This window comes from Mustelus asterias, chromosome 12, assembly GCF_964213995.1.
Source record: "Mustelus asterias chromosome 12, sMusAst1.hap1.1, whole genome shotgun sequence".
NCBI lineage: Eukaryota > Metazoa > Chordata > Chondrichthyes > Carcharhiniformes > Triakidae > Mustelus > Mustelus asterias.
The window spans coordinates 6,322,120-6,340,953 of record NC_135812.1 but is presented as its reverse complement, the minus strand read 5'-3'; the positions used below and the strand labels follow the sequence as shown (position 1 = coordinate 6,340,953).

General features: G+C 40.6%; 1 protein-coding gene across 1 annotated transcript in view; it reads left to right on the top strand.

The window, feature by feature from the left end:
* The window catches only part of LOC144501204 (ribosomal protein S6 kinase beta-1-like), a 70,556-nt gene extending 51,901 nt beyond the window's left edge, over window positions 1–18,655 (top strand). The window contains exons 12-15 of the mRNA XM_078224645.1: window positions 922–999; window positions 5,465–5,572; window positions 7,849–7,961; window positions 12,774–18,655. Coding sequence (XP_078080771.1) covers window positions 922–999; window positions 5,465–5,572; window positions 7,849–7,961; window positions 12,774–13,017 — 543 coding nt within the window. The 3' untranslated portion in view covers window positions 13,018–18,655. The remainder of the gene's footprint in view (window positions 1–921; window positions 1,000–5,464; window positions 5,573–7,848; window positions 7,962–12,773) is intronic.
* The last annotated feature ends 179 nt before the right edge of the window (window positions 18,656–18,834 follow it).

Below are 18,834 nucleotides of genomic sequence, written 5' to 3'. Positions count from 1 at the left end.
CTCCCTGACAATGTTGATTTGAAATTCCATGTGCTGGCTAAAAGAGTATAAACCTCTTGTTGACTGAAGGACTCCTAACAGTGAGTTGAACTTCTAAGAATAGCCAAGCTGAGAAGCGGAAAAGAGTTTTCAGTGCAAGACTGCAGAGTTAAAGAATACTCAACCCCACAGAGTTCTGAGCCGAGGTTTAAGGTGCTACTGATGCCTTTTGTTGAACGGGGATTCTGCAAATGTGAAACGGTTGGAGAAAATTTGAAGGGAAAACCTTGCTGGAAATAGATGGAAGGCCCATGAAATCTCGACCTTTATATGAATCCTCTAAGCAGTCTCAGACCAAGTGGTAAATTTTCCAATCTTTGATAAGTCTGACTTGAGTTCTGGGGATGTAGGCCAAGTGACTGTTGAAGGAAATTGAAGTTAGATCAGTTTAGAAAATGAGTAACTTTGTTCACTGTACTTTTCATATCTTTAACATAACTGACACTTTAAGATAATGTAGTTATTAATATTCATGTCCTTTTGATTTTTGTTTTGTATAATTCTGTTGATTTTTAAACCATGAACTTCATTCTTTTAGTAAATATCTGGTTTTAGGATTCTTTTTTTAAAAAACCTTACTGGTCCCCAACAAAAACGTAACAACGTGAATTTATGTAAGCACCATATAATGTTCTCAGGATTCCCCAAGGTATTTCACAGCCAACTAATTACTTTTAAGAATTTTCCACTGTTGGGTAGACAAGTGAAAGTCTATTTGTGCTAAGCAGGTTCCCGCAAACAACAGATGGGACTAACAACTAATTAATATATTTTCTATATATGGAATTCTATCTTTGAATGCAGACTATTATATGTACTAATGTGATGTTTTTTAATTTGAAATTCTGTTTTTATTAATTCACTCAATTAATTTTAATACAGGCTCATCCTTTCTTCAGACACACAAACTGGGAGGATCTTTTGGCTCGGAAAGTTGAACCACCTTTCAAGCCATTTCTGGTAAGTGTAATCTTGCCTCTTATTCTGTTTCTCGGTGTTGATTCATGGGAGTGCTCCCATGAACCAACACTGAACAACAAGTCCCTGCTGGTTCTGCACTTGTCATTTTTCTTGTGTGAGCCTACTTAGTGAATGTCAGCTGACCATTTGGCCATTGCAGGGCATCGCAGTCGAGGCTAACCATATTCACAAGTGCTTGCTTTAATCAAGGATTGCTATAGAGTATTGGGAGTAGAGGATCCTCCATTTTCCACTTCCTAAGCCAGGTTAACTAGGCTAATTATAATGCCTATGTTGCTCTGGCTGAGATCAACCACTTCAGCATAGACATTGCATCGAACATGGGATCTTCCAGCTCTGTACAGATTAAGCTACCTGTGGGTTTCTTGGAGGGTTTTAACAAATGTAATCTATTCTTTAACCAAGAGGGCAATAACTTGCTAAAAAGTAAATTGTGCTGTTATGATCGGGTATGGACGAGTCAAATGACTCCCCAATGGTTATATGGCTCCTGGGGTTTGGTGACTTGGTTGGCTCAGGCTGATCTCAGTGGTCTGTTGTTTTCCCTTGATGCAATTTAAGCATTTAGCTAGTTGATTAGCTGGCTCTTAGCGAGAGCAATGCGGGATGGATTCCCTTTACGGTTTCTGTCTGCAGCAGGGTGTCCCTGAATGGTCAAGGTCAGCAAGTATGGCTCAAAAGCTTATCATGTGGGGTGGTGAGAGTGAGAGGGAGGAAAGGGGGTCCCCACTGGGTGTTCTCTCATCAGCGCCTCGGCTGTTTATCCTCTTCCTGCAGCGAATGCTGTAGCTTAAACACACAAAAGGTGAGCCTGTCACATGACTGTCAGTGATTCAATAATGGTAGTTACTAGTGTATTCCTCTTTGTAACTTAGTCAGTTCATGTCTTTTTCCAATGATTGTGTTTAAAGCATATTCCCATTTTAGCTAGACAAGTTCATGTCTGGGAACCTACTGTTGAATGTCCCAGGTGATTGCCTTTATGCCTGCTAATGGGGGCAGGATATGTGGCGCACTCATTCCTTTAAGGTCATTATCCTTGATTTTCTTTGCAGACACGGTGTCTCCATCTCTGAATTGGGGTGTGGGTAGTACAATGATGCAAACTGAGGGTATCATCTTTATCCATGAGCTCAAGTCACAATTACTTAAAAATTCAGCTTGGATTTCCAATCAGTGGATTAAAAATCATTCTTTGACATAAAGCTTGTTTTCATGATGATGCTTCTTGGAGGAATATTAAATAATTTGCAACTGTATGGTCATTTGTTTTTTGTTTATTTCATGGGATGTGGACGTTTGTGGCTAGGCCAGCATTTACTGTCCATTCCTAATTTTCCTCGAGAAAGTGATGGTGAGCTGCTTTCTTGAACTGCTTGCTACAGCCATGTGGAGTAGGTACGCCCACAGTGCTATTAGGAAGGAAGTTACAGGATTTTGACTCCGTGACAGTGAAGGAATGGCGATGTACTTCCAAGTCCAGATGGTATGTGACTTGGAAGGGAGCTTGCAGATAGTGGTGTTCCCATGTGTCCGTTGTTAATTCATGAGCTCAACATGTCCCATCGCATTTCAGAGCCAATGAAATACCTTTGAAATGTAGTCACTGTTGTAAATTAGGGGAAACCTGGCAGAAAAAAATACACTCGCAAACAACATTGTAATAAATGGCCAAACGATCTGCCTAACTGGTGGTTGAACAATAAATATTGGCCCAGACAATAGGAAAACCGCCCTGTTCTTTGGAGATTGGAGATTTTTTTTCCTGTCCACCTGAGCAGGCAGCCAAGATTTCAGTCTAAAATCTCATCCAAAAAATAGAACTGTGTAGCATTCCCTAGAGAAAAAAGACTTGTACTTATGATGGCACATTTCGTGACCTTGGAGTGTCCTAAAGCCCTTGCGATTGACATACTTTTGAAATATAGTCACTGTGATAATGTGGGAAACACAGTAGCCAATTTTCACACTGCATAATTCCACCAAGTGATGAGCTAATGATCGGAGAACCTGTTTTAATGAATATGGTTAAGGGATGAATGTTGCACAGGGCACCGAGAGCGTTGCTGCTCTTTGAAATGGTGCCGTGGAATCTTCCATCTGATGGAGCCACGGGCGGTATGATGGCACAGTGGGTTAGCACTGCTGCCTCACAGCGCCAGGGACCCGGGTTCGATTCCCGGCTTGGGTCACTGAATGTGTGGAGTTTGCACGTTCTCCCCGTGTCTGCGTGGGTTTCCTCCGGGTGCTCCAGTTTCCTCCCACATTCTAAAAGGTGTGCTGGTTAGGTGCATTGACCCAAACAGGCGCCGGACTGTGGCGACTAGAGGAATTTCACAGTAACTTCATTGCAGTGTTAATGTAAGCCTGACTTGTGACAAATAAATAATAAAATAAACAAGTTAAGTCATCTGAAAAATAGTACCGCATTGGTGTCAGTCTAGATAATAAATGTGTCTGTGAAATATGGCTCAAATTCACAAATTTCTGACTTGTGACAGTTCTGCCACCGAGGATGAGCTGGCACTTAAATACACCCGAATAATTTGTGGGGTTGCTTTTATTGTTCTGAAGGGTCCATAGTCTGACATTGGAGATAGGATTCAAATTGTTTACGGCTTTGTTTCCAAACCAAAGGAACAGGTTCAAAGAGCTGTTTAAATAATTAACTGCTACACGCAACACTTGTGTCCATTTTAAACACTTGAGTATGGTGGTGTAATAGTTATGGGACTGGCATAGCAACCAGAAGTTTAGAGTTCAAATTCCACAATGGCAGGTTATGCAATAGGATTCAGTAAATCTGTTAAATTTGACAATGGAACATGAAAGTTTGCCAAACTGTTGTAAAAATCTAATTTGTTTACCTGATCTGGCAAAGACTCGACTGGTTTGCACTGCAAGGGTCACTTTTAATGTTATCTGAACTGGCTAGCAAATCAGTCACTTGAAATTAGGGATGGGCAATGCCTGGGACCGTGTCAATATTGACCATATCTTGCGAACAAACAAAATAAAGCTCCTAAGAAATGTTAGCCTTGAGACCGAATGCTTAAGGACGTGTTTAAGTTGGAAACTGTGGAAATGCTTCCTAAATTATTTACTTAGAATTGTAACTGAGGGAACATGAACTTGTGCACAGAAACTTGAATAGACTCTAACCCTCCGCTGTAACCACTCAGTCACAATTGCCTGGCGCCTAAATGCTATTTTTGTTCTTGTTTGTTTTAAATACTAAATAACACACAGATCAGTAGATAGATGTAAATGTAAATACTAAGCTTTGAGTGATTTTATAAATTATATTTGGATTTCTGGAGTCATTTAATTACTGTTCTGGCTGCAATCAACTATCTACAGACTAATGAGATTTTTTTTTTTAACTGGACATGCCCGTCATTGGTTAGGCCAGCATTTATTGTCAATCCCTACTTGCCCTCGAGAGGGTGGGTGGTGAGCCACCTTCTTGAACTCCTGCAGTCCGTGATGTAGGTGCACCGAGTGCTGTTAGGAAGAGAGTTCTTGAATTTTGACCCAGAGACAGTGAAGGAATGGCGATATAGTTCCAGGTGGCATGGTGCCACAGTGGTTAGCACTGCTGCCTCACAGTGCCAGGGACCCGGGTTCGATTCCCAGCTTGGGTCACTGTCTGTGTGGAGTCTGCACGTTCTCCCCGTCTGTGTGGGTTTCCTCCGGGTGCTCCGGTTTCCTCCCATGGTCCGAAAGACATGCGGGTTAGGTGCATTGGCCATGCTAAATTCTCCCTCAAAGTACCTGAACAGGTGCTGGAATGTGGCGACCAGGAGATTTTCATAGTAACTTCATTACAATGTTAATGTAAGCCTACTTGCGACGATAATAACTAAACTTTAAATGGTCAGGGTGGTATGTGGTTTGGAAGGGAGCTTGCACGTAGTGGTGGTGTCCCCATGCATCTGCAGCCTTGTCTTTCAAGGTAGTAAAGGTTACAGGTTTGGAAGAAAAGAGAATAAAATAAATTATTAAAATGCTTTGCTTGATTAGGAGTATTGTCGGCTGATAGGAAGAAATGGAGAAGTGTGGCAGAATTAGTGTTGACAAAGGTTGTTTTTGCTCTATCTTGTTACACCAGTGTAAGATGGGCATGTTTCATTTCATTTGTGTCACGCTTTGCTCCTGAAAGCAACATCAGCAGATGGCAAAAGTTCTGGTAAAAGAAACTTGCATGTAAAAAGGAGTTAACTTTTTTTGCAGATCTCAAACTAATGTTTGAAATGTGCTGAATTTTTTTGCACCAAGGTAATTGTTCTGCCTCGTGTTAACCCAAGCTCTAAGTAAACAAAGGACTTTTTTGTTCAGAATTGTGCTGAGTGTCCAGAAAACATGAATGGGAGACAAAGGGTGAGAAGATCCAAAGTATTAGTCACCCAATTCTAGATTAATCGTGTTTTTCTTTTCCCTCTAGCAATCAGATGATGATGTCAGTCAGTTTGATTCAAAGTTCACGCGACAGACACCTGTTGACAGTCCTGATGACTCGACCCTTAGTGAAAGTGCCAATCAAGTCTTCCTGGTAAGCCTGTTGGATATAGCATGTGCCTCAGCCGCTTGAGGTGATTTAATGTGTCTTTTTAAAAAGTTTTCACCAAGTTGACGAATGTCGATACTGGAGAATGGAACACGAAATGGCCCACAAGGAGTATTTGGGGAAGAGGACAGATTCATTTAAGGGAAAGCAGATAAACATGTGAGGGAGAAAGAAATGAAAGGGTATCCTGAAGCGGGGTGTAAGGGAGATCATGTGGTGTATAAATGCAGGCATAGACCAGTTAGGTTGGATGGTCCATTTCTGTGCTGTAGCGTAAATCTAATATCCCATCAACATCACGAGTAGGTACAGCAGAAGCAAATCATGTCAAACACATGGGTGGCACAGTGGTTAGCACTGCTGCCTCGCAGCGCCAGGGACCCGGGTTCGACACTCTGCTTGGGTCACTGTCTGTGTGGACTTTGCACATTCTCCCCATGTCTTGGGTGCTCCGGTTTCCTCCCACACTCCAAAAGATGTGCGGGTTAGTTTGCTTGGTCGTGCTATATTGATCCTAGTTTCAGGGGAATTAGCAGGGTAAATGCGTGGGGTTACAGGAATAGGGTCTGGGTAGGATTGTTGTCGGTACATGATGGGGCCGAATGGCGGCCTCCTGTATTACAGGGATTCTATGACTCCCGTCTTCGTTCTATTAATGAGCTTCAGCATTGACCTCGAGCATCTGCCGATGTGACAATTTTACCATTCATACCAGTTAGTGCTAAATAGGGAACAGTTTTGTTCTGTAAGTCTACTATGCCACCTAGGAGCTAGTTTAAGACAGTTCAAATTCGCTTAACAGAACCATTGCAACCAGAACGTCTGCTCCATGAGCCTGGCAGGACTTGAATTCAAGTTATGCATGTGCTGTTACCCCCATCCCAGAAATGATTGGTTGGCTGCAGTGTGACAAAGATGCATATATTCAAGCTTACTATTAGTTGAGTGATAAGAATGTTTTTTTTTAATTAGTTCATGGGACGTGAGCATTAGTTGCTGGACCAGCATTTATTGCCCATCCCTAATCGCCCTCAGAGGCAGTTACGAGTCAACCTCATTGCTGTGGCTCTGGAGTCACATGTGGTCCAGACCAGATAAGGATGGAAGGACAGTGAACCAAATGAGTTTTTATGACAATTAACAATGGTTTCATGGACTTTCAATTCCAGATCTTTAGTGAATTCAAATTTCACCATCTGCAGTGACAGGATTTGAAACTGGAACCCAGAGCATTACTCTGGGTCTCTGGATTTTTCTATTTTTTTTTTCTTTTTTTTGTTTGATTCCAGCATCCGCAGTATTTTGCTTCTATTAAGTTAAGTTTATTTATTAGTCACAAGTAGGCTTACATTAACACTGCAATGAAATTACTGTGAAAATCCCAGCCGCCACACTCTGGCACCTGTTCGCTGAGGTACGCTGAGGGAGAATTTTGCATGGCCAATGCGTCTAACCCGCATGTCTTTTGGACTGTGGGAGGAAACCAGAGCACCCTGAGGAAACCCAGACACGGGGAGAACATGCAAATTCCAAACAGAGTGACCCAAGCCGGGAATCGAACCTGGGTCACTGATGCTGTGAGGCAGCAGCGCTAACCACCAGTCTCTCTGTTTTAAGTTTGTTTACCTCGGGATCAGTGACAGCACCACTATGCCACCGCCTCCCCAAACACGCTATTTTAAGTTTATTTTTCACTAATTTAATTTTGTGTCCTTTGGTTTATACCAGATTCCCCAGCACAACCTTACTTCTCATAGACGTTTTTAGTCAGATACACTAGAAGATCTTTCAACATTCCCATTGATTTTAGGATGTTCCAGTTTAATTGAAAAAATTCAGAGTCAAAGATTTGTGGTGAAAGATGTAAATAGTATACTATATGGATAGTCAGCCTTGGCTTTGCATGCTCATCTCTGAATCTGAAGGTTAGGGGTTAAAGCAACTGGCCAATATTTATCCCTCAATCAACATCACCAAAAGATATGTAGGGCCAGACAAGTTTACAGCGAATGACTTCAATGGGATATTTTCCTTGGAAATTCATCATAGCAGAGAAATGAGTTGTGGGGCATGAGACTAATTAGGTAAAAGATGAACCAGGATTCTTGCTTCTATCTAATCACATCATGTGGAAAGTGCAGGTGAGGGATGGTTGGTCAAGAACAGGATTGAGTGCCTTTGTGATTGCTGCCTAGCTTATCACATGGAATTGCATCTTCATGAGGGAATGAAAATAAATCACTTCTTTACTCCATTTTCAGGGATTCACTTACGTGGCTCCATCAGTACTGGAAAGCGTTAAAGAAAAATTCTCATTTGAGCCAAAAATCCGTTCACCTCGCAGATTTATTGGCAGCCCTAGGACTCCAGTCAGGTAATTGTGTTCCTCAGTATGTTCAGTATCACCAATACACTCTGCACTGGTAGCACCAGTCTCTTGTATTAATAATATGCTTCACTCAGATAATGACATTAATCATTAGTGATAATAACATTATCTCTTAACTGGGATAATGTTACACAAAAAGGACTGGAGGTCAGGAATAAAAGTCAAAACACTGGCAATATGCATGTTGATCAACAGGAAAGTATGTTTTGGGTGAATCCCTCCCTAGAATGCTAACAGAAACAAACCCTTTGACCCAGCCACACTATTAATATTTATCTTCCACATATGTTCAGCTGAAGATCTAAGCTATTGTTCTAATTCGGATACAAACTCGCTCGCTTTGTATTTCTAGCATTTTGGGTGTGAACTTGTTTTGATGTTTGGGGTTTCGTTGGTTATGTTGAAGTTAGTGAATTCCCTACTCCTGATGAGATATAAGATTTTTTTATTCTTGGGGAGTGCACAGCTGGCAAGGCCAGCATTTATCATCTATCCTGAGCTGCCCTTAATTGATACAGCTAAATAATCTACTAAGCTAGTTAAAGTCAACCAAACTGGTGTGGAACTGGAGTCACTTATAGGCAAAACTGGAAGAGCAGGAGACCATTCAGCCTCAATCCTATTTTGCCATTATGATCCCCCTCTTTACCTAAAACTATCAATTTACATTCTGACATTTCCAATATATCTCCAGATCATAAAGGCTTTCTGCGGGGGGTGAAAGTTCCAGATTGCCCACAACCCTTTGTGTGAAGATTCAAGTCTCTTATCCGGGACTATCACTGGAGAGGATAGTTTCTCTCCTATTTACCTGATCAAATCCTTTAGTCACCTTCAACACCTTAATTTGATCACCTTTTAACCTTCTATTCACAAGGCAATGCAAGCCTAGTCTATCCAACCTGTCCTCATAATTCAAAACCTTTAGCCCAGACAACTTTCATTTGGTGAAATAGCGTTAGATAAGTTTGATTTTTCAAAAGAACCTTGGATGCAACTTATATGTAGAAACAAAGATGGATCAGAAGTGGTTATAGAATTTGGAAAGAATTCTGTAGCTAATCTGCTCAGAAGCAGTAATCATTTGATTTGATTTATTGTCACATTTATTAACATAGTGAAAAGTATCGTTTCTTGCGCACTATACAGACAAAGCATACCATTCATAGAAAAGGAAACGAGAGAGTGCAGAATATAGTGTTACAGTCATAGCTAGGATGTAGAGAAAGATAATCAAATGATGTTTTAGATTGGCTCCTGGGGCGGGGGGGTGGTTCAGAACATTGATTTTATGCTTTTGTGCATCTGAAGTGTAAAATCTACAAGAGTTAATATTACAAGTAGTATTTCAATTACGGATTCAGTGAGCTGTTGTTGTAGACTCTCTTGTTAACTGGGATCAGATAGAATCATAGCACATACAGCCCATTGAGTCTGTACCAGTTCTTCCCCATTCTGCAGTTAATTTTCATCCTTGAATATTTATCCAATTCCCTTTTGACAGCTACTGTTGAATCTGTTTTCCCCATCCTTTCAGGCTGTGTATCCAAATTCTAACCACCTGTTGTTTTTTAAAAAATCCTCATGCCACCTCTGGTTCTTCTGTCAATCCTTTAAAAATTATCTGGTGGAGGTGATGATTTGATGCTTTAGCCCTATCCCTGACCCCTGGTCTTTTCAACAAAGGGAGTGGTGCCATGTAAAGATTACTCTGATACATCACTGAGTGATCAAGCTTTTACAAGCAAGGCTGACATTAACAATAAATGATTGCTTCCTGTGTTGGAGATATTTCATATTACACAGTTGGCAGGGGCCCACTCTACCTCCTAACACACAGGACAAAATTAATTTGAATGATTTATTTTGTGGCAGAAGTAAATCAATATAAAGTACTTTGTGGTATAATTCCTGTGGAAATATAATTTTTATCTTCATTGTAGAAGTGTCGCGAATGAAAGATGTAGATCGGCGAACTGTTATTATTCATTTTGCAACGGCTGCCCCTGTCTGAATAAATCATGAGCAACTCTTCACTTGTATTCTGATGTTGGCTTAAGGTGCCCAGCAAATTCTCAACAAATCCTTTTTTTCTGTGGGCGTAAATATGAAAGTAATGTTATTCCATTCCCCAGAACCGAAAACTGTTTGATTTATGAGGCAACTATTTCAGATTGAGGAAGTCCAACATATGGGTCATAAAACCTTCAATATAATACTAAGCCATGCAGACAGAAAATCCCAGGTTTGGTTCCCAGTTCACTGATCTCATTCAAGGCAGCAGGGGTGTGTTGTATTGTCCATAACAGCTCCTGGCTAAGTTAAAAGGAAAACCACAGTGTATCTATTGACACCATTGTGTTGGAGGCAGGTTGGGACTACTGCAGAACACTCGATAGTGAAATTCACAACAAACCAAAGTCTCGTTACTCAGCAAATAGTTTGTTTAAATCGCATACTACAGCAGATGTGAACCAGTGGTGCCATTATATACAGCCAGAAACTACAGCAAAAGTACTCGTGACAGAAGCTACATCGGTGTCCCTGATGAAAGTAGCAACATGCAATAAGTGGAGGATAGTTAAGTAATATGAATTGATGATTTTTCCAGCAAATTACAGTGAGTGGAGGAGAGTCACACAAAAATATATACAGACAATGAATCCCAGGCGCTTACAGTGGTACCTCCAGGTGTCATTGATGGAGTAACTAACCAGTCGTCATCATTCTGGCAGAAATAATATTATATGTAGCTGAGTTATACAATGTATATCTTCAGAAGAGAAAATTGACTTTATTGTGGATTGGATGTAGCATTATGCACTAATCTTTTACATTATTTCAGCATTAGTTGCAGTGTTATCGAATTGGTAATGTTAGTGATTAATGATCCAGAGGTCTGGATAGAGAATGAGTGTTAAAATCCCACCAGAGTGGTTTAAGAATTTGAATTTAGTTTTCAAAAATTAAATCTTTAACAAAAAAATACCTCTGTGGGAAAAAAAACAGGTATCAGTAAAATTGACTACAAAGCTCTCGGGTTGTTATTAAAACCCCCAACTGATTCACTAATGAACAGTTTTCTTAGCTTGTGGAATTCACTTTGAGGGTTAGTCATAGAGAAGGAAACTTGTGAACATTCAAGATTAAACTAGATAGGTGAATAAATATAAAGGGTAGTTGAAGCATATAAATCGACTTGCTTGCATCAAGGGTGAATTCCAATTTCCATTTGCAATTTCTGTGTATTTTTGTGGGACAAAACGAATAAGCCTAAACTTCTCTGAGCTTTCTGTTCGAGTTCTTTGAGGAGCTAAAAAGGAAGATAGATAAAGGAGAACCAGTGGACGTGATTTATTTAGATTTCCAGAAGGCCTTTGACAAGCTGTCGCATAGGAGACTGTTAAATAAGCTAAATGCTCATGATGTTATGGGTAAGATCCTGGCATGGATAGAGGATTGGCTGACTGGCAGAAGGTAGAGAGTAGGGATGAAGGGGTCTTTTTCAGGATGGCAGCTGGTGACTAGTGTGCCTCAGGGGTCAGTGCTGGGACCACAACTTTTCACAATATACATGAATGCTTTAGAGGAAGGAACTGAAGGCACTGTTGCTAAGTTTGCAGATGATACAAAGAAATGTAGAGGGACAGGTAGTATTGAGGAAGCAGGAGGGTTGCAGAAGGACTTGGGGCAGGTTAGGAGAGTGGGCAAAGAAGTGGCAGATGGAATACAATGCACTTTGGAAGGAGGAATGGAGGCATAGATTATTTTCTAAATGGGAAAATGCTTAGGAAATCAGAAACACAAAAGGACTTGGGAGTCATTGTTCAAGATTCTCTTAAGGTTAATGTGCAGGTTCAGTCGGCAGTTAGGAAGGCAAATGCAATGTTAGCATTCATGTCAAGAGGGCTAGAATACAAGAGCAGGGATGTACTTCTGAGGCTGTATAAGGTTCTGGTCAGACCCCATTTGGAGTATTGAGAGGAGTTTTGGGCCCCATATCTAAGGAAGGATGTGCTGGCCTTGGAATGGATCCAGAGGAGGTTCACAAGAATGATCCTGGAATGAAGAGTTTGTTGTATGAGGAACGGTTGAGGACTCTGGGTCTGTACTCGTTGGAGTTTAGACGAATGAGGGGGGATCTTATTGAAATTTACAGGATACTGCGAAGCCTGGATAGAGTGGACGTGGAGAGAATGTTTCCACTCGTAGGAAAAACTAGAACCAGAGGGCACAACCTCAGGCTATAGGGACGATCCTTTAAAAACAGAGATGAAGAAGAATTTCTTCAGCCAGAGTGTGGTGAATCTGTGAAAATCTGTGTCGCAGAAGGCTGTGGAGGCCAGGTCATTGAGTGTCTTTAAGACAGATAGAAAGGTTCTTGATTAAATAAGGGGGTCAGGGGTTATGGGGAAAAGGCAGGAGAATGGGGATGAGAAAAATATTAGCCATGATTGAATGGCGGAGCAGACTTGATGGGCCAAGTGGCCTAATTCTGCTCCTGTGTCTTATGGTCTTTCTGAGGATAAGCCTTTGTTTTTTTCCCTCTTACTGTGATTATGTATTTTACGTTGTTCGTAGCTTTCTTTTTAGGTTTACTTGGCCGTAACAAGAGGTCACCTCGTGCAAGAGTTGCTTCAAATTTAGGTGGCCTTGTAGACGGGTTTGTACAGAATGTTGGAAGATCCTGGTTTAGTTTCCTACTGCACATGTTTTTTACGTTATTAGATTACGTTTGGCCAAGTTGAGCAGATTAGTGTCTGTGAGCAATTCACCTAATGCCACTTTATTTTGCAGCCCAGTGAAGTTCTCATCTGCTGAATGCTGGGGTCGGGGAGCCAACATGGAACCACCCAGAGAACGTGGATCATCAGACTACCCAATGGACGTCGGGATGGAACAGATGGACGTGACAGTTAGTGGGGAGGCTTCTGCTCCACTGCCAATCCGACACCCCATGGGCGTGAGCTCTGTGCCTTTCAAAAAGCAAACGTATCCAGTGCCCCCAAACAGACCAGCACACCTGCGAATGAACCTATGACGACAAGTGAACGTGGAAGGAAGGGGGAAAAAATCATCAATGCAAGACTGCGCTTGTGCAAGCGCTAATCAAGTACAAATGTGAGAGTATTTTTAGGAGGATACCAAGCCTCTCCGCTTTCTCTCCCTCCAACACCCTTTCAAAAACAACCATGAAAGTCTTGGTTCAGGACAGTTACTCAAATGGAAACATATGCATCACTGATGGGAAAAAAAGGGAGATTAAAATAATTGGCAGGGTGATGAACATCTTTGTAAGACGCATGTACTGCATCAGTGTAGGGACATTAACGTCCCACGCAGCATTTCACCTCTTGAGGTTCTGCACTAGACGTTAACAGAAAAGTCCCGTGGCTCATCATCGTTAATGGTGTTGAAGAAATCTTTCTGCTTAGGTGCCTGATGAACACAGTATTACCAAAGGCAGAGTTGTTGCACGGCTTTGCCTGAATCTCAATCAAACTGCCGCTTGTGTCCAGAGGGTGGGGGAAGGGTGCAGAGAATGCTGGGTGTGTCTGCATCCGGGATAGGAAAGATTGCACACTGTCATAATGTTATCAGAGCCCAAAGTCTCAGATACTCAATCCTGTAATGTAATACGTTGGAGCCCGCATAAATACAGTTTATGGAGAGAGATCATGGATTAAAAAAATCTATATGCTACGCTGTAATGCGTAAAGTGGTGATACAGTTGTATTAACTCTTTGGTACATACAAGTCTTAAAAGCTTAAATTTGCTTTATGTAGACTTAATGTTTGAAGAGGTTTGAAGTTTACCACATTATCTGCCTTTTTTGCCTACTGCAACTATACTTTCTTAGAGCTGTCTATTATCACAGTACTGCAATAGATCTGTCTTTTTTTTAAAAAAGGGTATACACGTCTCCCAAGAGTGTGCCACCAAATAGGTGATGATGTGCAACCGGCACTTTAAAATCTGGTCCACTTGCATTTCTGGCTCGATATGAAGCTCGAGTTTAAATCGTAACTTCCTTTCACATCCTTTAAGTTTCAGTGTCTGCTTCTGTTTAGAAATATCTTGACATGCTGGTGCCCATGCTGCATATTTCTAGCAGTAGGCCCCAAAACTGGTATTCGTCCAATCAGCTAGATGTAAGTATAAGGAGGAGATAAGAAATGAAGAAATTAAATGTTTAGACTCTAACCAAATCTTCCCTTCCTACATTCAGACAACCTCCAAAGAGTCTGAAATTGAGTGTAGGCACCTCACACGGATAATCTGTGGTTCTGAGCAGGATGCTGCATTAACCACTCTAAAAGACACATTTTCCACAGTTATGGTACTTGACTAATGTGTTCTGATTCTGTCATGCTATGTTCTGGACTTTCAGATCTGAATGTGTGAAGTGTAGTGTGTGCTGAAATTTTTTTTTTTTACAAGCTGCTTTTTTTCTCTACCCGTCTCTGCTATTGAAATCAGTTGAGCCATAGGATACAAGCCATAAATGTCTTTATGCACGGAAAGGCAGTCTGGCATGCCATAGGCCTTTTTCTGAGTACGAACCTATGTGACAGCTTAAATCCAAGCTTTAAAAGCAGCTGTTATGTATACAGACTTTCATAGAGAGACATGAAAATGCAGTTCAGAAGCCATTCATTTGAGTGATTTTTATTCTCTTGTCAAATTTATAAATATTTAATCCCATTTCTTGTCCTTTGGGTCAAAGCATTGTGTTCTCATTAATTTAGGCTACTTGAATTTTTCATTTGTTTTGGCTAAAGAAATTCCAGGACTTGATCATTATTTAAAGGATTTTTTCTTATCTTTCTCCTAACTCCATTGCATGATGATGTCAGTAATGACATTTGCTTTTGGTAATGGATTAAAAGCCTCATTTGGATGCTATTCCCACGTTTCTCAAGTAGAAAATCATGGCAAATGAAATGACCTTAATGTGGGCAGAGTTCGCCAGCCTGAGGCATAAGAAATGGTAGCAAGAGACCATAAATGGGAGAGAAGAAATGGTTTCTTCATTATGTTCAACCCTAAAGTTCAGATTTATTTCGGAGGTTAATTGCTAACTCCATCTTTTATTTCTTCTCCCCCTCCCCCCATTATTCCATTGTGTTTTATAGATGTGTTTCAAATGACATCAAACCATATTATCCTGTCCAATTTTTCAATGAAACCTTAGCTGAGAATTCCACTCCTGATGTGGAAAAACATGCAGACGCATTTGGGTCTTGCATTACAAAAGGAGCACCATGTTTAATTCCCTGCATTGTAGAAGTGGAGAGATTTATGTGCTGGCACTGAACTAGTGTTGATAACCGGTGACGGTAATTTTTATAATTTACTGCAAAAGAGCTCGAGCTTCAGTACTGGATATTCAAACTTGCTGACATATTATATGCTTGATCTTGTGAGGCTGTGTGCATCATCACCCAATCAATCTCGCACCTTGGAATTGTCCACTTGACTCACAAGATGATATATGCCCAAGCTAGCATGCCTACTCAATGACAACCTTGGAGTTGAGTGTACACTTGCCTTTTCGGTTATCAAAAAATGCTAAACATCATCTTTGTTTTCATGTTTGTGTCCCACCAAAACTGCCTTCCTCAGGTGTTTGAAATTGGCCTTGCTCCTGATCTGTGCTGCTGACCATATATCAGTTTGCCATAACAGTCCTTTCAAAGTTTATTATCCATGATACAATCGAGTTTTAACTATTCTAAAAGTTGCTGCGGTCGTCTTGGTTAATTTTCCTTCAGGCTGATCTGAAATCTTCGGCCCTGGAAATGTCAGTGTGTTCTCTGGCGGTGGCGGTGCCTCCCCTTTGGTCGTCGATTCACACATCAGCTCCTCTTGGTGACGTAACTTGAGGTTGGGATTTTATTTTAAAATTAAAAAGGGTTACGGTATGAACTTGTGCCCCATCATTGCTGCAGCCCAATGGCTGCCGACAAGTTGCGTACCAGACTGAGATTGAACACCTTGACATGGTCAGCTTGCAAGTAATGCACTTAATGCAATGTCATGTGAGAGTTGGTTGGAGCAATTTTAATAAGCCTCGTGTGCGAGCTACTGTGAATCTAAACTCCCAGAACGAACCATATTTGCCAGCAAACATCCTCCAGGAAGAGGGCAGTTGTGCTCTTAACTCAAAAACTCAGTTGAAGTCATGATTTTTTTTATTTTAAAAGTTTTAAGCTTAACATTTTAAGTTTACAAAGGCATAACTACCTCTCACCTTAGTTATACAACTTTTTTTCAATGACTTCAAAAACTTTTTTGTATTTTAGTGCTGAAACTTGTAAATTTCTATTCAACTCTATATAAAAATAATCAAAGGCTGAAAACCAGTGTGTACACCTCCCTTCAAATCTACTGCTAATAACAATGAAAGAGCTATCCTCTGTATAATTGGATCTGTTGTTTCCGAGTATGTCCAATTCCATTATGCGTTGATGGGTTCTGAGATTTTACAAAGATTATTGGATTGTATTCCATGATTCCATTCATTTTTGAATTAATCAAAGTCAGAGGCCATGAATGAATGCAATTGTACATTTGAATATTCCCATTGCCCAAATAACTCTTGTTTGTTTCATTATTTCAGCATAAAAATCAAATCAGTTACCTGTATTATCTTTGGGATATGATGTCCGTTTAACCTATAAAAGCATCCAAAAATAGCATTTTTATAAATGTCAAGTTCCAAGTAATTCTGAAAGATTTCTTTTGTGAGTACTGGAAATTGGGCCTCTTAGGTTAGAAAGGCTCTTGAATGAGCGCCATGCCTTGGTTGATTTTGCTGAATCATTAATATTGTACCCAAAAAAGCTGTACTCAATGGCAATGGATCGTGCACTTGCTAGGAGCTAGGAATAGGTTGCAGTGCCCTTGGCTGTCCTACATTCTGGGGCCACTAGAGCTGCCATGCTGGATGTAGGAAGGCTGAGAGAACAGTGGCTGCATGTTCACTATCACTTGTGTCTAATTGTGTTTCGTAGGCACTGCATGATGGAGTGGATCTGTTAGTGGCTTACAACTATGATCTACCAGATTAACAAAAGATGCATTTACCCACTGGACTATTTGGGAAGGTGTGGGGGAAATAAACTTGCTGTGTGGATCATGCAAGTTGACATTTTGTCATACTTCAGTACTGCTTCACAGCCACAGTAGACTGACCACAGAAAATAGCAATTAAGCAAAGAATCACTTAGTTCTGGAGTCAGTCTCTTTCCTTCTATGATTCTTTATGTAGCAATCTGCAATCATGTAAAGGCCAATATGTTTTTCAAGATTGTAATTACAGAGCACTAAAACACATGTTGGAATGCGTTTTGGTGTCTTTTATTAAATAAAATCCAACACTTACAAAGAATTCTGCTGAACGTTATCTGAGTAAGATTTTTGTATAATGAGCTTTTCGTGACATCTCGGGAACTGTCTTAAAAGTATTGAACGCCTTAGTCTCAGAAGGCTTAATTAAAGGCTTTAATTCAACTGTTTCACATCCTAACTTTGCCATCTCTAATATATCTCCCTCTACCACCACCCTCTCTTTCTCTCTCCCCCCCCCCACCCAAAAAAAAAATCACCACTGCAATTCCCCTTTAAACCAAATATTTTTTTAAAAGGCTGCAGGAGTTGAGGTACAGGAATGTGAGGGAAATTTGTTACCTTCATTCATTGTAATGGTTGGATTTCTAAAGGGCTATAGACAGTTTACAAATGTAGCTGGACTTTTGTTGAGTGACTTAAATTGACGTCTGATCTTCTGATGAGGCAATGTAGCATCAGAGAGAGCGTCCTTGACAAAATTGCTAAAACACACACTTGGATAATTCATAAGACCATGCGGTCTTCTACCATTCTGAGTTTAACTTTTACTTTGGCCTACGTATTCACTGATCATGGTGCATGATTCATGTACATAGACGTGGTCATCAGTACAGTGGTGCATGGATTCTTTTAAGAGAGGTGCAGCAAATTGTTTCATAGAACTCTTGTCTTGGCCTGAACTTTTTAAATGAGCTAGTAGTTGAATGTGTTCGGGGAAAAAAAACGAGTTTCTGTCCCACACTCACTCCCGCTAAACCCCTCCAAGTGGTGGCCTTTCCTCTGACTCAGTTTGGGGGGTGGGGAGGGGGGAACGACCTGATATTTGGGGAGGATGGAAGGCTGAAAATAACATTTCAGTACTGACAATTATGGTCATGTTGGGGCCTCGGGTTCCTGTCAAGTTCAAACTATGCAAATTGTTTCCCCCCGCACCGACCCAATCTCCTTTGTTTGTAAATAATGAAAAGGCTCACTCTATAGATTTGCCTAGTGGCTTAGTAATGGTTTCACAATTAGGCTTTGTATTTCAACAGATTTATAAGCGTTTGGGTCGATCCTTATTTTTGTACAATAGATTTGAAATTTAATTGTGGTGCAAATGGATGTTTGATTTGAATAATAGATTAGAAGAAACATTTTGTAAAGTGCTTCCTTCATTCCCTCCCTCCCCAGGGAATTTATTTTGTAGAATTATTGGTTTCTTTGTTATTTTTAACTCTAATTTGTGGGGAGAAATATCAATTTATTTTTAATCAAAGCTTTCAAATTTTTATGAATGTATAATCTTAATGAGCTATTAAATTTGTTTTTGTTTGGAAATGGATGATGCCATAATGTTTGAGTTTGTTCACTAGGTGCAGAGGTAGAAATTGAGATAGACACATTCCTAGTTCTTGGACAGCTTGCAACCCATTGCTATGAAGTTGTTGCCACAGCTCAAGTGTGAGCCAGAGTTTAGTGTTGGCTGGATCGCAATGAAGCTATCAACTGCCCCCCTCCCCC